The sequence below is a fragment of the Rattus norvegicus genome, chromosome 14 (genome assembly GCF_021556685.1).
Source record: "Rattus norvegicus strain SHRSP/BbbUtx chromosome 14, alternate assembly SHRSP_T2T, whole genome shotgun sequence".
Taxonomy (NCBI): domain Eukaryota; kingdom Metazoa; phylum Chordata; class Mammalia; order Rodentia; family Muridae; genus Rattus; species Rattus norvegicus.
In genome coordinates this window covers 11,358,504-11,381,002 of record NC_141547.1, presented here as the reverse complement: position 1 = coordinate 11,381,002, position 22,499 = coordinate 11,358,504, and the positions used below count along the sequence as shown (strand labels likewise).

Genomic DNA, 22,499 nt, shown 5'->3' with positions numbered 1-22,499 from the left:
GGCTCCGCCGCCACCAGGCGCTGCTCCCACGCGCCGGCCACTGCCCTTGGCCTAAGGGTCCCGCAGGCAGGGCCAGTCCCTGTCATCCGCGCCCCGCCCGCCGTCAGACTCCAGATGGCGGTTCCTTGCGCTCTGCTTGCGGTACCCCAGACGCCGCCCCGCAGCAGCCGGCAGCCGCTCCCTCCCTCCCAGCTGCTGCTGAAGAGCCCAGTACGGATCGCAAAGCCTCGGCTGGGATCTGGGCCCAGGAACCCGTGTCGGAGCGCGGGACTTCAGAGGTCGGCTCGCCCGGACTGAGCGCCCCGCATTCCGCAGGTAGGAAGCAGGGGATGCTCACTCGGACGCGAGCGGGAGCCTGCCCGCAGGCGACCACCCGCACTCTCCCTTGACCTTCCTTCCCTCACCCCTCCTCCAAGCGTGGAGGGCGGGGCTGGGGCTGGACCACCCGTGGGACAGCCAACAGAGGCTGCGCAGCCGCCGGGAGAGGGCGCCCAGACGCTAGTACCCGCTCTGGAAGCTCGCTGTCTGGGCGCCGCGCCCCGGCGCAGGGGAAAGAGGTTTCAACCGGAAGGACGACCCCTTCCGTCCGAGAGTGGAAATGACCACTACGAGCGTGACAGCCCACTTCCCCATTTTATTTTATTTTATTTATTTATTTTTTTTACTGTTCTCACTGTCCTCCCTCCTCTTCCCCTTCCTCCCCTCTCCTCTGATCTCCCTTCTCGCCTCTCCCCTCCTCTCTTCTCCTTTCTTCCCTCTCCCCTCCTTTCCCCTCCTTGCCTAGTTGTCTTTCTACTGTCTGCTCCGCCCTAGCATTCCCGTACTCCTATTCTTAGAGCCCTCAGAGGCTCAGGAGGAGTTTGTCTGCCCCTGGGAGATGCTACGGAAGGCGATGGGTTTTCTGCCCAGACTTGTTGCTCTGAATGATCCCTCCCTGGGCGCTGAGTCCAGCAATCAGCTGGGAGTATGACAGCTCCGGGAAGTTGGGGTTTTCCTCCCATCCCGTTGGAGGAAATGGGGTATTTGATCAGGGAGTGAGTGTTTTGGTGGGGAGCAGCACATCCCCGGAATGTGGAGCTCTGGGTTCCCACTCCTAGACAGAATAAGTGAAGTGATGTTCAGTGGCCTGGTACTGAGTTCCTTCCTCCCAAAGCACTCAGGACGTTCCGTACACTCCTCCCTTAAAGGAGACATCCCTAAGTCAACCTTCAAGTCCAGTCCTCTCTGTTTCCACCAAAGCCGGGCCTGAGGGTGGGGATGGAGGAAAGACACTACAGGCCGCGGTGCCCGGCCCCTGCGCGACCATCTGACGTCCCCTCTAATCCCCAAGTGTCCCAGCGCGTGCCCACAGTGCCCTCCGGCAGAAGCAGGTTCCATAAGCTCTCAGAATAAATCCCCTTGGAAACATTAATCACAGCGACCCGTAAGTGCAAACCGTGAGCCCGCCCGGTGTCTGCCCTTTAATCCCTCCCTCTGTCTTCTGAAAAAGCAGCGGGGGACAGGCTCAGTTGATCCCAACCGGGCGTGCTTTCCCGAAATTTCACGAAGCCTTAGCCAAAGTAAAGGGATATGAAAGTGGAGAAAAGAAGTGAGGGGAGACAAGTGGGAAACTGGGGTACAGGTTAATTTCTGCGGAGTAACCCTAGCCTGGAGCCCAGAGATTGGACAGGAACCGCAGCACTGCCGGGGAGTGGGGGCGGTTGCCTGAACTGAAATGCTGGTCTAGGTTGGGAGCCGGGGTTGGAAGCCAGTTTTTTTTCCTTCTGCGCTTCAACACACGTGACCTCACGTAGGCGTTGTCCCCTCATTTGAGTCAGCTTGCGAGAATCAGGGTTTGCCCCTCTGGGGCTTGTTGCTCGCACTTGATATTTCACCATCATGTCGTTCAATTAATCATATTCCACTTCTCCTATTTTATTCAAATCCGTCTTCCAGTTCCCTCATAATCGTAATTTGCGCCATTGCCTTTTATCTTTGATTAATTAGGAAACTGAAAATGATAATGGAGGGTTGGACCAATAAATTAGCTTTAAGAACAGACGGACCGACGTCCAGGCTTGCTGGGTGGGTGGGCGCTGCAGAAGGGGGGCGGCGGCCGCGGTGGGTGCGAAATACACCCGTCCGGGCCTCAAATGCATCGGGTAGGACCACTCTCTGCCCCGAGTGCTGAAAGACCCCTTCTCGAGTTTGAGTCTGCACTTGGAGAGAGGCTAGTGAGGGCGGGCTTCACCTTTCTTTCTGAAGCCTGGCTAGTGGGTCCAGGTTTAGGAATCGCTCCTGTTGAAAATATTTCTGAAAGTTACCGTTGGATCTTGCACTCTTTCTTCCTCTGCGTTCACTGAGAGAGATTGAGAGAATCTAAAAATCCGCCCCGTGGCTTCCAGGCCCAAGAGGCAAGGCCCGTTGCGCCCCTTTTCTCCTTCCATGAAATCGCTCACGCCTCCAGACGGCTAAAGGAGAGAGCACTTTGCGGCTCTTCACGGCTTCGCTCCAGCCTCTTTAGCTTTCAATTGGAAACCAATTAAAGGTTTCTATAAATCTGTTAGCTCCCCTTTTATCTGGAGACCCCTGATGCATGCGATATTGCCCTTTAGATGGCTCTTCCGCGTTTTGTTTTACAATTGTTGTATCAATATAATGCGGCCTTTCTTCTCCTGTCTCTATAGATACGGATACACAAGGAAAACCAGAGCTATTCAGGCTCATTTGTCCAGGAGCCTAGCAGCGGTGCCCTTTCTCTGCGGCTGCTTTCCCTGGTTCGGTAGCAGCAGTTATGGTAGAAGCAGATGGCTGCTGATTGGGGGAGCTTTGTGGCTCTAATGCTGAATACTTTATGGAAAAGGACTTTATCATGCTTGGTTGGGCAGAGGAACAAGGGGGGTGAGATTTATGGCCAGGAAAAATAAATCTTTTTCCAAGTTGTGGCTTCTTCTCACCAGTGTCTCCTCTGCCCCTGGGGTCAAACACTAAGGAATTGGTTTGATTTGATTTGATTCGCCTTTCTGCTAACAGCATTTTTTAGTCAGGATCTGTGTGGAGCGAGCACTGAGAGCCAGAAGTTTATGAAATACCCCAGGTTGCTGGTGCTGCTTCAACACGGTCTCACCCCGGGGTGAGGAGCAGAAGGACATGCTCTTAAAGGCTGTTTGAGGCCCTGTTTTCCTGTATGTCTTGCTGAGAGAGGCTTTATTGCTGGTTATCCTATTATCCGTAAGGAACAAAAGAAGAAGGATGCTCCCACAGCCAGAGGCAGAGGAGGACACTGATCGTGAAGGAGGGAGAAAAATGACAAACACGGAGAGGCGGGTGTGCTTATCACTTTGAAAGGGTGTGAGGTGGAAGGTAGTTTAAGGGATGTCGGTGAACTCAGCGGGTTTTTTTTTTTTTTAGACTAAAATTCAAATTCAGTTGTGGAGGGGTACTCACAGTGCAGCCTTCTGTTAGAGGCCGAACTCACCTCAACCTGTACCCTTGTCCTTCTTCACCTTCTCTTTACCTCTCCTGAGTTTTGCTTAAGTCAGGTGTATTCTGCCTCTGCTGCTGTAGTGTGCACCACTCCTCTTGCCTTTAGAAGCTGTTCTAAAGCAGTGTCACCCACCCCCAAGGGCACACAGACATGTTCCTAACATGCACAGCCTTGAAAGTCTGGCTTTAAAACAGGCTAACCTATCTCAGTGCTGGCTCTCTTTCTATTTCAGGTGTAGTCCTTGTTTTCCCGACCTTGAAAATGCCGCCAGTTTTCCATTTTAAGAAACTGTTGACCCTTCTTCATGTTCCAAAGTCCCTTTATCCTGCTTTTCACATTTTAACCTGACCCCAGAAACTGAAATGACCAGGGCAGCTTCCAAAAAGGTCACAGTTTTCTACCTCAAATTTACCTCTACGTCTCTGAAGAGCACTGCTACCCTACATTCCCACAGGCATCTTTACATCTTGTTTCTAGAGAGGAGAAAACATTATACATATATACTGTAGCTGTCTTCAGACACACCAGAAGAGGGCATTGTCTCCCATTACAGATGGTTGTGAGCCACCATGTGGTTGTTGGGAACTGAACTCAGGACCTCTGGAAGATCAGTCAGTGCTCTTAATGGCTGAGTCATCTCTCCAGCCCCACACTTAATTCTTATGCTGACACATTAACTATTTTTTTTTTATCACCATAGTTTTACTCTTCCTTCAGGGGAAGCAGCAGCACAGAGAGGCTGCCTAACCCAAGCATGTGACAGAGCTGGGATCCTAACACAAGTCTGCTCTTGGTGTACTGGAAGTTCAGAGAGCTTAAGAGGTTCTCTCAGACACATGGCTAGCTCACTGAAGACTCAGAGGTCAGACATAGGTGTCCAGTGTCCCAAATAAAGAGCACTTAACTCCTGTCTCCGTTATTCTTCAGGAGGAATTTGGGAATCCACGAATGTTCCTGGATTCAGAGACAATAGCTCGAGATCATAGCTTAGGACAAGCATAAGTTCTAGCTTCAGGGAGTGTGTACAATAGGAGGAAGCAGATTCTAGCTGGGCTAGTAGTAGGTACCAGGACTGGGGAGGGGAAAGGGGAGAGAGAGGTTGAGGGTGAAGAAGAGCTTACTTGGCCCTTTGCCCAAGGAGCACGGGGCTTAGGGCGTGACTTGTGAACCATCCCTAGGAAAATTAGCAGTGCTCTCTGCCCCAGGGCCCTGAGACTGCTGCTCTAGACCCAGCTGCTTGAGTATGTTGGGGTACAGGGGTGGGGAGGCTAGACTCTTCTTTCCAGCCAGGGCTTGCAGACTGTGACCAGTTACAGGCCTCAGTTTTGACTGTAAAACTTGAGTTAACCTGTATCACATCCAAGAGTTTCTCATCTACGGAGCCTGTCTTACCTCTGACAATCCCACCCCGTTTCCTACTGAATCTAATGTGGCACTGTGACCCATGGCACCTTACAGGCCATAAGTGGGAATGGAAGGGGGGGGGGTCGTGTCTATTCTTTTATCCATTTATCCTGCCCTCTTGCACATTCTTGAGGGCCTTTGGGTGGAGAGGCAGCCAGCATCTGCGACAGGAAGAAGCGATCACAGGTTTTGCCTACTATATCTTCCAGTGACTCCACTCAGAAGTCCTCAGCCTTCCCTGAGACCCCTGGAAAAATGGGTGAACGATACACTTCCAGCTTTCCCGATTAGGAAACAAAGACAGCGTTAGTGACCTCAGGTATCACGGGCATAAGTTTTTACTTGCCCTATACTAGGCATTTATGTGCGCTCGCTTAAGTCAAACAGAGCCCTCACAGTAACTTCATAAAAGGACTCCTGTATTGCCTTGCATTAGTAAATGAGGCTGAAATACACATGCACAAAACCCAATGTATCTTCTCTGTTTGGGGCAGTAGTCTGCCTGTGTGTGTGCTTAGTGCTGGTTTTCCTTGGGTCGGAGCTCTAGGCTTCTAGCTAAGGAGACTTGTTCATTAATGAAGGCATTGAGACCTCCCCAGAATGTCAAAGACTGAAATGAAACTAGCCCTGGCTCTTGGAAGTAATCCCTTACCATCTGCCCAGCAACTGGCTTTCCAAAACTTGCTCGCCCTGGTTCCCTCACTGCGATCCCTGAGGCAGCTCTTGCCAGCTAGTTCAACTGCAGGAAAATGGAGCCTGAGCTAGGTCACTGTCTGCCTAGCTAGTGAGAGTGCTAACTCATGGCGGCGCGCTCGCTCGCAAAAGCTGGGAGACCTGCCAGGGCAAGGTCGTGGCCAGGAGCAGGTGGGGAGCGATGCTGGCGAAAGGAGTGTTTCTGTCAGAGCAGGTTTCTCCCTGGAGACCTCTTACTACAAGGATCGCCTGACACCTAGCAAAAGGCCTTGAGAGGAGGCCTTTGGAAGGTTAGGGAGCCTGCGGAAAGTGACAGACCCTTAGAACTTCCTGCCGAGTGTGCTTCAACAGGAGCACCAAACAAACCGGTCCGGCTCTAAGTTCAAGGTTCCTCCCTGCTTCTAAAGACCACCCCCTCCACTCGCAGTGGGTGGCATGTTGTTTGACCTTCCATAGGTGGCATCTTCGGTCAACAGCTCTGCATTCGGATGAATTAGCGCAAATGTCATGGAGCCCTTGCTACTTACAAGTCTGGGAAATCCAGCTGGGTGCCCTCCCTTCAGGGAAGGCTGGGTGGCCTTCTCTGAAAGACTCTTAGCGCCGCCGCCATCACTATTGCTGAGTCATGGACACCCAAGGAGCAGAAGTTTCCCACACCCAGAAGGACTGTCCACGCTTTTCTCTGCCGCCCAAACTCTGAGCTCAAATTCGGTTCTAAACCCAATGATTCTAGGGAGGAGATGGAATCTTTTGCAGTCAAGATGCACTGGCTTTCTCCACAGGTTCAGGGGAAGCCTACCTGCGTGTAAACAATATGCTAGCACCACAGATAGACCTGAGAATGTATGATGCCACCGGGCACCTGCTCAGACACAGACACCGCACAGTAAGAGTGTATTGAGAAATTGTGTCCTTCTTAGCTCTACCGCTTGGCTTCTCTCTGGGGATGAAGGCTTTATCATAGGACTTCCAGTGAAATGTGTTCTCAAAACAGCATTGAGTGCCCTATAGATAGAAAGCCAAGGGAAAGACAGGACGTCATCTTTCTCAATTGCTGATCTCAGCAACTTTCACGCCCCATTGTAAATGCACAAGCATACTGAGAAAGCGTTAACAAGTGTTTATTATCTTGTTGTCTTAATGGATGTCAGGGAAACAAAGAGTCAGCCTGGAGTAGAAAGAAAGCCAGCACCAAGATTGGTTGGTCCCTCTCAGTGCCAGGCTTTCAAGGGCAGCACAGGTAGGTTCCTACCCATTGGGAACATCTCTGTGTGTGTTTAGTTATGGCTCTTGGAAGGGGAAGACCTGAGGGGCAGGGTGACGCTGCTTTACCACAGGTTCCAAAGGCAAGAGAGGAATACACTCCAGCAGTAGACACAGCACATCCCGCTGAAGAGAAGCAAAACCCCAAAGGGGGAAGAGAAAATGGAAGATATGGGCAGATTTTTGTTTGTTTTGTTTTCTGAGATAGGGTTTCTCTGAGTAACAGCCCGGACTGTCTGAGAATTTGCTTTGTAGACCAGGCTGGCCTTGAACTCACAGAGATCCACCTGCCTCTGCCTCCCTCCAGAGTGCTGGGATTAAAGGGATGTACCACCACGCCTGGCTGATATGGGCAGATCTTAAGGTGAACTTGGCCTTCAATTGAAGATTTCCCTGTGTGTATTCCTTGATATTTGAATTTTAACTTCAATAAAATTAAAAAATGTTACAGCTCTCCAGAGAGGGATGGGTATGTGTGAAGGGGTAGGGGGTGGGGAGGCAGGGGTGGGGAGGATACCATGAATAAATGAAATCCACAGATATTTTGGCCTACATTGAACTTGAGGCCTAGGCTATCACTCTATCATAGTCAATTATGTTGGTTATTAGGAATGTTTCAAAAGATCCACTTGGCAATTTCAAACGCCATCCATCCTTTAAAACATGAGTTCTTATTAAAATGTTACGGAGGCTCATCGAATACGTTCAAAAGATCATACACATCAGCTCCTACTGTCTAGTGTTTCTTCCACCTCATAAAGCTCTTTCACTGCGGTGTGTAACTCCTAAGATGTCACTGTGGCTTGTGGCAAAAACGTTCCATCCTTAAAGTTTTAAGGGTATTGTTCTTCCAAATATTCACCTCGAAAACCACGTTTGGTCGTGGCTTTGCGTACCTTTGAAATTCTGTGACAAGTTCCAGGCTTTCCACGGAACATTTGAGAAAACACCTTCCACTGTTGTTCAATTAGCTTATGTAACACCTGTTGTTCATCTGCACTGAAATAATGGAAGCCTGACTTGTGCAGTTCAATTGGCAAGTGAAGGAAGGGAGTGAGTTAGGTTTCAGGGGGACTTCTAAAACTCTTGCAAAGCAATGTGGAGCTCTCCATTGTTACTGTTGACATCAGTCCCCATCCCCCAAAGTCTCAAGAAAGTCTATCACCATTAGCAGATTCCTAGCTAGAATGGCCAGGAGCTTGTGAGTGGACTGGCTAGTCTCCTTCTCCCAAGAGAAGATAGTGCTTCTCCTGCTCACTCCCAGCAACAGGATCTCTTGCAGGGTAAGTGCTTAGAAGGTTGGGTGGAATTAGGCACCAGGGAATGAGCCTGTCTCGGTGCCAATAAGTGCCTCCTTTTAAAACTCTAGGGTCACAGCTTGAAATGAGCAATGGGCCTCAGGCATTAAACGCAGGATAAGGTCTTTCTCTTGGCTTTGTGAAGAAGTTGCTTATGGAGCAGGAGAAGCACTACACACAATTTTAAAGGCCAGCTAGCTCTCGGGTGAACCTCAAAGAAAGTGCAGTTGGAACTCAGAATCCCTCAGAGGAAGATACAGACTTTAGAAAGGTAGATTGTAATAACAATGACACCAACCCTGGTAGTGTCTAGCAGGAAAGACAGCTGAGGGAAAAAAGAAAGGAAAAGGAAAAAGGTCCTTCTTTCTTCTTTCCCCTTCTTTTCTTTCTCCCTTTTTTCCCCCTTATACGTAGGTGAGGAAAGACCCAGGAATATGATGAGCTTCCTCCTGACAGGATATAAAACTGTATATCTCATGGGTTTCTGGTTTTCCCAAGATCAGGCCAAGAAGCACATACTTTTTATTTTTATTGTTTTTATTAACCATCCAGTAAACTAACTAACAAGGGAGGGGTGCACCCAAAGTGACCTTACCATGCATGTATGCTTGTAAAGTACAAACTGTGCCCTCAATCTTGGTGAATCTTTGTCCTCACCAAGATATAAAACAAACACGCAGATTAACCTCCCATACTCTCTTTAAATCCACCAAGTATTATTCTCAGGATAAAAGAAAAACAAAGAGCTGGAGAGATGGCTCAGTGACTAAGAGCACTGACTGCTCTTCCAGAGGTCCTGAGTTCAATTCCCAACAGCCATGTGGTGGCTCCCAACCATCTGTGATGGGATCTGATGCCCTCTTCTGGTGTACAGATGTACATGCAGATAGAGCTCTCATACACATTAAATAAATAATACATCTTAAAAAGAAAAATAGAGGGCTGGAGAGATGGCTCAGTGGTTAAAAGCACTGTCTGCTCTTCCAGAGGTCCTAAGTTCAATTCCCAGCAACCACATGGTGGTTCACAACCATCTGTAATGGGATCCAGTGCCCTCTTCTGATGTGTCTGAAGACAGCTACAGTGTACTTACATGAGTAAAATAAACACGTCTTTAAAAAAAGAAAAGTAGAAAAATAGAACAAAAACAGGTGTGGTGACCCATGCCTTGACCGCCAGCTCTCAGGAGGTAGAGGCAAGTGGATCTCGGAGTTCGAGACCAGCCTGGTCTACAGAATGAGTTCCACAACAGCCAGGGCTACACAGAGAGACCCTGTCTCATCCCCTCACTACACTCCCACCCCCAATAAAAGAAGAAGAAAAAGAAGGAATTAAAAATCATCCTGATCAATAGCTTTGGTATCTGACAAGTGTTTTCTGCTTCCAAGTAGAGATGGTAAGTCAATTCCCCTTAGAAAGTGCCTTATTCCAAGGGATAAGGTTAGTACTATATGCTACCCCTGAAGTTTTTCTTGCTCTCTCTGAGTCTGACAACCTCTTCTTGTAGAAACTTGGGAAGACTGTGGATAGCCTCCCATCTCTGAGAACAATTCTCCCTTATTATCTCAGAATAATTTCTGTTTGCTACTCATTGCCAAACTCTTCATCACCAAGACTGTGATGGTAGATTGCTTTGGCAATCAAATAAGAGATATAAAACAGGACCCAGACAGACACAGACAAACAGGGTGTTATTACAGTGATAATTCCTTAAGTGAGTTCTTCCCAGAGAAGTCATTATTTTACTCCTGCTACAGTAGCTAAACTTCTTGAGGCCCTGCTTCTGAAGTCCAAGGGAGAGATTCACTGAGAACCAAATTTCCTTTCTCATCCTTCCTTTACCCCTTCTCTTAGGTCATAAAAAGAACCACTTCAGGAATCCTTCATCAACTTCTCTTTAGCCTTTTCTTCCAAAACAACACTGCTATTGTCTACATATGGGCATGGGATTATTTGTTTGTTTGTTTGTTTGTTTGTTTGTTTGGGTGAGAGGGTTGCCACAGCTTCGAGAACCTTTGCTAAACCAGATCAGAGTGGCTATTCTTATTCATTATGACTGTACTTCTGGTCATTTAATTGGAAAGAGCTCCAAATACATTCATAAACCTATCATTCTACATCACTGTATAAAACTATTGGGTGAACTGTATTTTTATAGTGCTGTCTAAGGCTGAATTAAGTGTCTTAACTCTTTGTTTAGCATCAGTAAAATCCAGCAGTTGATTTCAACTGCTTGTGCACTATCTTAGTCAATAGATGGCTAGAAAACTAAAAAATTATCTATGGAGTTGATTAACACTCTATTAATGATTGTCATTTTGAGCATTTATGTGACCAAATAAAATGTGCACCACTTAATATACTGGAGACCTCCGGAAGTAAGAATTTCAGCACTTGCTTTGTTTGGTTGTGTCAGCCATTTGGTCTTCAAACAAAAGAGCAACTGGGATTTCATGAAATGTGAGGGATTTAAAATTTAGATATTTAACCTAAGATCAGAAATTGAAATTGATCTAGAGGGTGGAAAAAAATGAGCTAAAACATCAGTTGATCACAATGTGTCTCCTTTGGGCTGGAAGGTTACTTGGCGACAGGGAACTTGAGGAAGGTAGGCTCCCTTATTTCTGATGTATCGAGCTCTAGGTTCCCTCTAGATTTGCCCTTGAAAGTCAAGCTGGTGAACTCCTATCTGAAATGCAAGAAACATTCTTATTCCACACAAGGTAGAAACAAGAATTCAGCCCTTGAGCAGAACTACGTAAAGAGAAAGAAGGTGTAATAGTAGGAGAAGAGAAGTCAGACATGAGGAAAAACACCCTCCATTTAGGATTAGGTTTCTAGAAGCCTACCTTCTGGAGTGGAACAATGAGTGTTTGGGTATTTACAGGATGTACAAAGACTGTTAAAAATACATTAGCTGATGATGTTTTTCTGAGAAAAACAAGCTTCATGTTTTCTTTTAAAGAGAAACCAAAGTGACACAGAGCACTGTTTTGTTCAACTCTGAATGAATGAAGGTGCCCCAACAGGCCTTAATTCCATTGCATCACTGAGTCAGTCCTTGGTTACTGCACAACCACAGCTCTCTCAGAACTCATTGGCTTATATTTTAAGTTGGGGGCCTAGCCTTTGACCTGCTGAGCCCCATCTCTAGCCTTAGAACGGATTTGCTATCATGCCTTTCTATTCTTAACAACTGGGCCTTCTGGCCTTTCTTGTTCTTCCTTCTCTTAATTCACATAAATATCTCACCTCTATGCTTCTACCCAGGTGCTTAGTTTCCAGGTTTGAGACAACTCTTTCAACATTTCTAACGCTCCAGTCCAAAGAATCAATATGGGGATGCTGTGTGAGAGAGAAAAGGGGAGGAGGAAGAGGAGGAGGAGAAGGGGGAGGAAGAGGAGGAGAAGGAGGAGGAGAAGGAGGAGGAGAAGGGAGAGGACGAGGACGAGGAAGAGGAGGAGGAAGAGGAGGAGGAGAAGGGGGAGGAAGAGGAGGAGGAGGAGAAGAAGGAGGAGGAGAAAAGTTGTTAACATTTCTTCAATGCCAATTCTTCCCTGATGGCAGGTACCTGCAAGGTACTTTGATGTCTTGCTGACCTCCAGGCTTCAGGACAGAAGTCAGAGCTCCATACAGATTTGCCAACCGTCATATGCTCACCCCAAGAGGCAAGGGCAGAGATTGTCTCCTCCTTAAAATTGGGCCCTGCCTCTTGCCCTTTAGCGAGTAAACTGTACAACTGGATTTATACTCAACCTGACCTATTGCTCAATTGAATGCAGGGAGAGTGGGGGGTCGGGATTGAGGGATTGCCCGTGCCACTCAAAGGCCTTTCTTTCCTTAGGAATAGAGAGCCTACCAGAGAAAAACAGCCCCAGAGCCCCTAGCGTCATTGTTTTGTGGCCCCCGCAGAAGGAGAAAACTCTCCGGCTGGCTGTCAAAGACCTCAAGTCATTAGCATCAGCTGCCGCTCCAAAGGACCAGCCAGCGCCTCTAAGTGGCTTAGCGCACAAACGAGGCTCCCGAGACAGCCTCACTCTTGTGATTCCATCCGCTCCTCCATCAGCCGCTGAATGTGAAAGGCTTTTGAGAGTCCTTCTCAGTATTTTTTTTTTAACTTTGAACCATCCTTTCTTTATCCCGAGGTCTTAGAATCTCGGCCGCCATTCCCATTATGGGAACCTCTTGGGAACCACATAGTACAGAGTACAGAAGGTGAAAAGCTTTAACACCTGAGTCCAGTGACCCAGGCTTTTCCCAGCAAAGCTCTCCTAGCCCATACCCACGCACAGACCCTTGTCCGGGGACCTAAAAACCACCGAAGTCCCTTTAGGGGTCTGGCAGCCTTCCAGGTTTATCTTCAAATCCCACCCCATTGGGCGGGAGATGGCTAAGCCAAGTTCCCACCAAAGCACACTCCCGGTTGCCGGTATTTGCCCGGGACTCCCTGCTAGGTAGCGTAAATGCATTCAAGGAAGTCTGTTTGTCACCTCCTAGGCCACTAGCTTTATAGACCAGCCACAGCTCAATGGCCAGAGAATCCCGCGGGGAAATTTCTCACCTTCCCCCCCCGGGGGGAGGGGCATACCACTCAAACTCTGGGGACATAAGCAAGTAGTTCACGCGCTGGAAGCGTAGCCAATTCAACTCCTAGTCCTAGGTCCTCGAGTGCCTAGCAAAAGAGAAAAGAGCCGCTTTGCTTTTTCTGGCACCTTCCTTCCGGAGCCTGAAGCGGATTTTGCCAACCCAGGAGTCCCAGAGGGACCCAGCTGCAGAAGGAAGCAGGCCAGGATGCTCTGGGGGAAGCTTTGCCACTTGGGGAAGGAGCTCAGAATCTGCCTGGCGCGGGCAGGCCAGCAAAACCAGGCTTGCGGCGCCGGAGGGAGCTCCCAGACCAGCAAGAGTTAAAGGGAGGGGACGTGGGCTGTCACGCGTCATTGGGCAGATTATGTGCAGCAAACAAAAAGTGTGTGTCTGCGTGCCAGTCAGTCATTGCATCGGGTCCATCTGTACAACTCTCTCTCTCTCTCTCTCTCTCTCTCTCTCTCTCTCTCTCTCTCTCTCTCTCTCTCTCTCCTAATCTAGCTGCATCTCTCTTCTCTCTTTGGACAGAACCTACAAGACTGACACCGACACCTCTTGACATGGAAATACACTAATGTAATAGGCAGAAAGGAACACTGGGTTGCACCCCGTCGGTTCCAGGTGGCCTTATTTGGGCGACTCGGTCCTGACCTTATTTCTGGTAAGTCTATTTGCATTGACGTGTGAGGGGGATGGGAAGACGACAGGTTGAGTAGAAGGAGTGAAAAATTTGCCCCCCTTTTCCTCATTATCTAGAAGATAGGAGGGAAACGATCGCTGAAATGTTATCTCCACTGCCAATAAGATTATACAAAGGGAGGAGCGGGTGGGAGCACTTTGCTGGATAAGCTAGGGAGCTCGCGGCTACCAGACAATGCCAGCCGGGAGTGGAGGGAGAGCTTCGGCAGTAGCGCCCGCTTTTCAGCGAGCCCAGCTGGCTCTGGGTTTCCCCGGAGGATCTGGGGAGGAAGAGAACCCGGGGCCTAGAGATGGGCGTAGGACTGTGAAAGACTAGATATTAAAGCCCGGGGTCCTGCCTATCGCTTATTGTGGCTGGTTTGCGTCGTAGTGGCCACGGTGGCAGCACGGACCGCTATTAGCCCGGCTCTGGGACCTTTTTGCTGTATTGTTAGATAGAACTGCATTTTAATGACTGGGTCCCTGCTGTTGCCGAAGTGGAGGGCGATCTCCTGTCACAATGAAAAGCTTCTGTGAAGGATATTTTCAAAAGCGAGGCAGAAATCAAGGTACAAAACGTTGAAATGTAGGCAACTGGGAAGAGAGAGCGAGTGGGTTTATACGGAAAGGGTGCTAAGAGAACGTGTATTCTGCAACCTAGTATTTGATTTGCAATTGGAAATCAGAAGGGAACAAGACAGGTCCAGGAACAGAAAGTAGTAATCGTAAACTTTCTATTTTGTGGCTATTTCCCTTATGCCCACTGTTCGGAAAATACACTTGCCATTTGGGGCATATAGGAGAACGAACAGGAAAGAGGCTAGCTGAAGCTACGGGCATTGCATTTTCTTACATTTGTAAGACTAATTGGCTAGTAGATGTCGATTTAAAAAAAATACACATCACCAATATTGTTCTTTAATGAGAAGCTAGCCAAGCAAGAGAAGAATAAGATTGTTCTCCCTCTGCCACTTAAGGCGTATAAATACAGAGAAATCACCGTCACTGGCGAAACTGCTGGGGGAAAATCAACTTAGAGGAATTGTTACATTCCCCAAGAAAAATGACATGGGTAAGGAAGAGCTAGTTTAAATACCTTCAACTATTGCTTTCTCTAAGTAGTATAGGGGGTGTCCAGTGACTGAGGAAGGAAGCCATCCCTGTGTGACAGCTTAATAGAGAGCCCGCCACTGGGGCATTACTTCTAAATTGTTGCGGATTAAACAGCTGGAGGGCCCACTGAGGACCATTCAAGCAGGACTGCCCCTTCTTGCCCAAACAGTGGTATCCAGGGAAGTGAGAATTCACCAGTCATTACACACAGTATTTCAGACAGGGGACACTTCAAGCCTGCCCTATACCTGCTCGCTTCATGGGCCACAGGCGACTCAATCCACCCTCTTGTATAACAAGGTAACTGGGATTTAGCCTCATCCATAAATAAGCATGTCGAGAGAAAATAATTACCTCTGCTTGCTGCTTTTAATTAAAGCCTCGGAGGGACACTGTTGGATTATGGTAATGAGCAGACATGCGTCCCTTCTTGTAGGCTGCAAAGAAAGGTTAGCTGACATAGAATTAGTGGCCCTGACACTCCACTTGAAATCCATTCGCCATGCTCTGTGGTCCCCGCCTGCTAGCTAAGGCTGCTCCCCTTGTTAGAAGAAAAGAAATCGCATCGAGTTCAGTACATAGGACAAGGCTGTCCTCCGAAGATTAAAAGTTTGGGTGAGGAGGGGTATATAAAGTCACAAAAGCTATATATGCTAGTTTAAGGGCAAACAAACCTGCAAAAGCCCTCCCTTCACCCCGATGCCCACGCTATAAATCCCAGGCTAACACAGACACAGCCTGCTCCAGCCCTCACTAGCTCTTTATTCTCTTATTCTCAAGCAGGAAGTGTGCTCTCATGCTCGTTCCAGTTATTCAAAAGGGAGGAATAATACTTTGAAGTTGGCATCTTTAAAACAAGCCAGATTGATCTGCTTTATTTTTAAAATAGGAGCTATGGTTAAAAAAAAGAAAAAAGAAAAAAAGCCCCAAGTGCAAAGAAAATATGTCTGGTAGCGGAAATGCTCTGCGGAGGTTCATAGCAGAAAAGGGAATAACAACTCTCTCTTCTTGTCCTGGGTATCTATCTCCAGTGATGGAGGATTCAGGCATCCAGAGAGGCATCTGGGAAGGAGATGCCAAGGCTGTCCAACAATGTCTGACAGACATTTTTACCAGTGTGTATACAACCTGTGATATCCCAGAGAATGCCATATTCGGTCCCTGTGTTCTGAGCCATACCTCCCTGTATGACAGCATAGCCTTCGTAGCCCTCAAGTCCACGGACAAGAGAACGGTACCTTACATCTTCCGGGTGAGTCTCGGCAAGCAGGCTGGGGGTGTGTGAGGGTAATTTCCTGTGGGGAACGAGCCAGGAGCCATCCTAAGGACAGCCGGTCAGAGCAGAGCGGACACAACAAAAATTAGAAAAGGAAAAGTAGATTCGAACGATCAGGTCCTTTTCTGAGGAAAAAAAAAAAAAAAAAAAAAAAAAAAAAAAAAAAAGACAACACCAAGGTTGCCCAGGTTCTGGGTTCCCTGGATTAGGATTCCCTCAATTGCTAAGGAGACCTTGCTAGGACGGCCACGATTACGAATTAAGTTGTCCTTGGGGGTACTTTTACAAGTATCGAGTGTATTTGTTTTGTAACTTGGGAGGTCACAATAATTGCCTGATTATTGCTGTCTTTAGCTAACATTAGCTAGTGTTCAGAGTTTGCATTTAAATAAAAATGTCAAATGTTTTGCTAGCAAAGTATTGTTAAATCCACATTTGTGTTTGTAACAGGCCTCTCTCCTCCTGGTCTTTGGTTGTTTTTTTTTTTTTAATTAATTATTTTATTTGTTTACATGCCAAACGTTGCTCCCAGTCCTTTCCCCCCAGCCCCCTCCCAGAATTCCTAGTTTTTCTTCATGCAGAAAACCTGTTAGTCCTTCAGGCCTCAGTTAGGAAAGATGGGCTTTGAGAGCTATAAATAATTTCGAAGACCCAAACTTACCCTTTACTTCTGAAACATACGAAATTGCCCCTACTTCTGTCATGCATGGCAACGGAAAAGGAAATTCTACAGAGGCTAATCTGTAAGTCTGACTCAATATTGCGAAGGATGGCCAGCTATCATGCCCGGGGATGCAGTCCGACTTTGGTCAACTTCTGCAAACTTGGTTTCAGATCATTGTTTGTTAGGAACAAAAACCAAGCAGAAGACACATCCCTGGTTTCTCTGGTTTCTGTCTTTCACGTGGATGACCCCCCCCCCCTTCTTGTCTTTCTTAAATATTGTAGGTAGACACTTCGGCGGCAAACGGTTCCTCTGAAGGTCTCATGTGGCTGCGGCTGGTCCAATCAGCCCGAGATAAGGAAGAGCAGAATCTCGAAGCTTATATAAAAAACGGACAGCTGTTCTACCGCTCTCTCCGCAGGATTGCCAAAGATGAAGAGTTGTTAGTTTGGTATGGGAAAGAACTGACTGAGTTGCTCTTGCTCTGCCCGTCTAGATCTCACAAAATGAACGGTAGGTTGGCTCGCGACCTGCACGTGAGTCTTTCGCTAGCTGGGGAGAAGTGCAGGGACTAACCAGGGTGCCTGGGTGCGCTTTGCTTTCCTTGGGCTCCTCATAGGCTGGACGAGACTTCTGAGGTGTTGTCCAAAATGGAACTGGTACAGAAAGGGAAGGAAACGCCTAGCTTGATAAATGTGCAAATCAAGAAGAAAAGTTTCACCGAGTAGAATAGCGTATTCTTTTCACAGGCACTCAGAACCGAAAGATAAAGTGGATTTGTTATGGGAATGGTGGCTTAGTGGCCTGGGGGCGATGCTAACTAACCTTGGTGTGTGTGTGTGTGTGTGTGTGTGTGTGTGTGTGTGTGTGTGTGTGTGTTGTTTGCTCACTAAGCAGGGTCATCTCCTTACACATGCCTGGAATGCAGCCAACGTTTCCAGTTTGAGTTCCCCTACGTGGCACATCTGCGATTCCGCTGCCCCAAGAGACTTCACAGCACTGATGCCAATCCCCAAAGCGAGCAAGGGGGCGGCGTGGGCACCAAGGACCAAGGCGGCGGTGGTGGTAAAGAGCAGCAGCAGCAGCAACAGCAGCAGCAACAGCAGCAACAGGAGACGCCATTGATCCCGGGCCCCAAGTTCTGCAAAGCCGGCCCCATACACCACTACCCCGCGTCGTCCCCGGAGGCGAGCAACCCGCCGGGTGCCGCGGGTGCCGGTAGCGCCAAGCCGTCCACGGACTTCCACAACCTGGCTCGGGAACTTGAAAACGCCCGGGGAGGCAGCAGCTGCTCGGCGGCCCCGGGCGTCGGCGGTGGCGGCAGCGGCCACCAGGAGGCGGAGCTGAGTCCCGATGGCGTCGCTGCGGGCGGCTGCAAGGGCAAGAGGCGGTTCCTGGAGGAGGTGGCGGCGGAGGGCGGCGGCGCCGGGCTGGCGGGCGGCCGTGCGCGCTTCTCCGAGCGGCCGCTGGCGACCTCCAAGGAGGAGCTGGTGTGCACGCCGCAGCAGTACCGCACCGCGGGCAGCTACTTCGGCCTGGAGGAGAACGGCCGGCTCTTCGGGCCACCCAGCCCCGAGACCGGCGAGGCAAAGCGCAGCGCCTTCGTGGAGGTGAAGAAGGCGGCCCGCACTGCGGGCTTGCAGGAGGAGGCGACGGCGACAGACGGCGCAGGGGGCACGGCCGAGGACCCGGACGTGGGAAGCGGTGTCGCCAGTGGCGGCAACGGCTCGTCCACTCCCGTGGCAGGGTCGCCCGGGACTGCCGAGAAACTGCTGGCCCCGCGTCCTGGAGGCGCGCTGCCCGGCCGGCTGGAGGGCGGGAGCCCGGCGCGCGGCAGCGCATTCACCTCGGTGTCGCAGCTGGGCGGCAGTGGCGGCGCGGGGACCGCGGGGACCGCGGGGAGTTCCGGGGGCGGCCAAGCGGCCGCATCGGACGAGCGTAAGAGCGCCTTCTCGCAGCCCGCGCGCTCTTTCTCGCAGCTGTCCCCGCTGGTCCTGGGCCAGAAGCTGGGCGCGCTGGAACCCTGTCACCCGGGAGACGGCGTGGGTCCCACCAGACTCTACCCGGCCGCCGCTGATCCGCTGGCTGTGAAGCTGCAGGGGGCCGCGGACCTGAACGGAGCCTGCGGGCCCCTGGCGAGCGGCGGCGGCGGCGGCTTGCCCAAGCAGAGCCCCTTCCTCTACGCCACCGCCTTCTGGCCCAAGAGTTCGGCTGCCGCTGCAGCAGCGGCGGCAGCGGCCGCGGGGCCCCTGCAGCTGCAACTGCCCTCGGCGCTCACCCTGCTGCCGCCCTCCTTCACCTCGCTGTGTCTGCCCGCGCAGAACTGGTGCGCCAAGTGCAACGCCTCCTTCCGCATGACCTCCGACCTAGTGTACCACATGCGGTCTCACCACAAAAAGGAGTATGCCATGGAGCCCCTGGTGAAGCGGCGGCGGGAGGAGAAACTCAAGTGCCCCATTTGCAACGAGTCCTTCAGGGAGCGTCACCACCTGTCCAGGCACATGACCTCGCATAATTGATGCGTAAAAGACTCCGGCTTTCCACGCGTGTGCACGCACAGTCAAGCCACCTGCAGGAGCAGACACGCGAGGACATCCACCACTACCTTATGCCCCCAAACACTGCAACCAAACATGTGCACACACAGGTCCCTCCCCTCGCCAGGAGCCTCATCATCCAAATGTTTAATTTTACACACACACACACACACACACACACACACACACACACACGGACGCACGCTTGCACGCGCGCGCACACACAGACAGGATGGTGGATTTTGGATTGGGTGGGTTGTTTGAGGGGGTTTTCTTTTGAATGCACGAATTTTCACTTTCCCAAAAACAAAGGTACATTTTAAAAAATGTCATATATTGCAACATATTGATGCATTTGTCATACGTTTCTACTTAAATTATTAAGCACTTATGGTTTAGATGTAATAATTATATGTAAGGGCAAAGTTTATTTTAGATATAAAGTAATGAAGGAAGATGAAATGCTTTCTGCATTTCCTGATGACGGCTGTGTTCTTACAAAAATAAACAAAATGAATAAAAAGGGGGTCACCATTCAGTTTAAGTTTCCAGGGGGAAGTGCATGTATCATGAAATGATTATGGACTTCAGTGAAGAATGTCATCGATGATGTAAATATGTATTTCCTTTTAATACAAAGTGTAATTTTGTGCCAGTGAAATGGAGTCTGAATAGTTATGTGTTTCTTTTATCCCTAAAAGATTTATTAAACTTTATAGTTTATCCAGGTATGTTGGATGCTTTGACAATAAATAACTATTTTCCTCAAAGCAAATATTTGGAAAGTTTACAAACATATTTTTAGGTCAGTATAATACTTTGTGTAGTTAGTGCAGTTTCATCAATGCCTTGCAAAGGAGCGAAGAGACCACAGTCTCCTCCACAGGCATTTGCTACAAGCCAGTTTTGACCCTAAGGGTGTTGATTGTCACTTGAAGATTCTTAAGCTGAAAGGTGTTGGGCTTAATGATTAAGGACAAATCACTTAGGCACGGTAATCACCATGCAGGTAACCTGTCAGGACAATGTCAGTGTCTTTTCCAGAAGGAAACAATTAATCTCCACACAAGTGACCAGCCTTTTGGACAGCATCTGGAATAACAGATTTTTTTTTTTAAGCCCACTTTAGGATCTAGTAGTGGTGCTTCTTCCAAAGGGCGTCCTACATTCTAGAACTTTCAGCTTTCTGTCCTCCATTAAGGACACCATGGAGAATTTGTCAAATAGTACAGTTTGAAAGATCAAGGTTTGATGACAGTGTATCAAAGGGCTCAGCCTCCACACCTGTACATCTGAGAGTGATACCAAGACAGAGATGCCAAGGAACCGACTTGTTCTTTATGAAAAGTCACTGTCACCTTCAGCTACTGTCTTCAGTTCTTAGAAAACATCGTGTACATGTCTGGTGTACACTGAAGCCTCTCCATTAAACACCAAGTGACCAATGAGTCCTTTTAGGCAGCAACCTCACTCCCGCCCCCCACACCTCCCCCTCTCCCAGGAACAAACCTATTTCTCCATCAATGGAACTATAACCTCCCCCTCCTTTTCTGTTGATTTCCCCCTTATATCTGAAGGACACTGTGAGTTGATCTCTAGTGAGAACTGCACACACATCTTCAAGGCTTTCCCAAAACTTTCCCTAAAGGACTTCAAAGCCTTCGTTGTGTTTAGGGCCACCAGACAGCATTTAGAAGAGGGAGCCTGTAAAGAGTAGTTGGTGAAAAAGCTGTCTGTCTACCTTGGCGTCATCCAAATACTATTTTGGTATGATCATTCTTTGAGGCCTGCTTTCAATTTTCCCACATAGTCTGATGATTTTACACTCAACTTGCTCAAAATGTTAAAAAAAAAAAAAAGAATGGTCCCAAGTTTCCCCGGTTTTACCTCTGCTAATGTCCACTAGTGTTCTCCTTGTTGACATCATTTGGTGTACCTGTGAATTATTTATGTCTCCTATAAAACCAGTGAAGCACGGTCGGTCCAGTGGTGTCTTCAAATTACTTCTAGCACCGAAGAGGGTCTTTGGTTTGTTTGTTTTTTTGTTTGTTTGTTTTTTTTGTTTCCCAGTGAAACAAATAATTGAACCTAACAAGAGATTTCTAGAAAAAGGCTAAGATTAGTTGTGAGGAAAAACCGAACAGCTGGAACGCAGAAGGATACTTAGGTGTGAAGAGAAAACGGTCCTTAGGTGATGCTTAAATCACGGTGTCCGACTGACTGGAACTCTCTGTGCTTGGGACACCACTGTACTACTGGGGGAAAAAATCTGTTAAAAATGAGCAAACAGGCCGTCTTGGGAATTACCTCCAAGGGGGGGGGGGGATTGAACTTGCCTTCCTTTTTCTCTGATCCTTCTGGAACTTCAGCTTTCACCTAAACAACTCCATTAGCAGTGAGGATTCAGACGGAACTGAATTGTCTGAGAAAAGTTCTGCGGATACTGCTCCTGGAAAGGGGTTTCCGAAGGGCATATGCAGACATATTAGTCCCTTCTTTACTGGCTTTGCTTTGGTTGTTATCTTACACACACCATCAAGCAGAAAGCCTCCCAATGGCTGAGCTATTTCCTAGGCGATCCAGGTAGGCAGATACTTTAGTTCCGGGGTTCGCCATGCCGACCATTCTGTGCAGAGCATTTTGGCGGGAGTAGTAGGGGAAGGATGCCCAACGCTAGCTTTACCATTAGCCAAGGCAAACTCTGTAATGTTCTCTTTTAACGGGGCACTGTCAGATGCATTGCGATCCCTTCCCCTGTCTAAAGCCCAGAAAAGGGTTTCTAGAATTCCGAATCTCTCCTAGCTGAGGTCATTGGCTGGAGCTGTGCTAATGCCTGCACGCAGCTGCGGAGGAAACAAGGTCACGGGACTCCGTGACAAGCTGGTTCCACAAATTCGGTGCCAGGTGTCCCAAGCTTCCAGGCCAGGCAGGTGGCCTGAGCTTTGAGTGTCCTGCCGGAAAAGCAGGTCACAAAGTCAGCCAGTTGCGTCTCAGCATTTGTTCTACCGGAGTCACTGGAATAACGCCCAGACGTGATCTGGCATCTGGGGTCTTCTTCTCCAGGCATTTGCGCATGGAGGAGCCCATACGTTACAGGGTGTCTTTATGGGGTGCAGCGTGCACCCACAGGCCCGCAGAACAGGGAGGGGGCATGAAAGGACGCACGTGTATCTGCTGGAATGTACGGGAGAGTTAAGTCCGAAACGAAATCTTATCTGGGAAAGTGTTCAAGTTCTAGCAGCCTTGAGTTTGCAGCCTGAGTACTGTACTCCCCGAGCCTGGAGCGTGGCAGTCTCAGTATGGTGGGCAGGAACTAGTTGCAAACGCAGGCTGTGGTCTGGTATCCAAATTGAGGGATGAGTCCTGTGTCGGATCTCTGAACTACGGCTTCCTGTATCCTGTTAAACTTGTCCCAGATACCTTAAATCATTTAGACTTTTTGCCAGTTGAGTGTTACTTCTAATGGGAAATTGTTGAACAAACAAGGATCTGAAAAGTCCAGAAAAGGGTGCAGCACCGCCCC

General features: G+C 48.9%; 1 protein-coding gene across 3 annotated transcripts; it reads left to right on the top strand.

The window, feature by feature from the left end:
* The first annotated feature begins 99 nt into the window (after positions 1 to 99).
* On the top strand, positions 100 to 20,310 carry Prdm8 (PR/SET domain 8). Of its 3 annotated transcripts, XM_087582862.1 has the most exons (5): positions 100 to 315; positions 13,237 to 13,369; positions 15,531 to 15,751; positions 16,724 to 16,952; positions 17,337 to 20,310. In XM_087582862.1, exons 3-5 carry the CDS (start codon positions 15,533 to 15,535, stop codon positions 18,956 to 18,958), a joined length of 2,070 nt encoding a protein of 689 aa, XP_087438988.1. In that variant the 5' UTR covers positions 100 to 315; positions 13,237 to 13,369; positions 15,531 to 15,532; the 3' UTR covers positions 18,959 to 20,310.
* Positions 20,311 to 22,499: the final 2,189 nt, after the last annotated feature.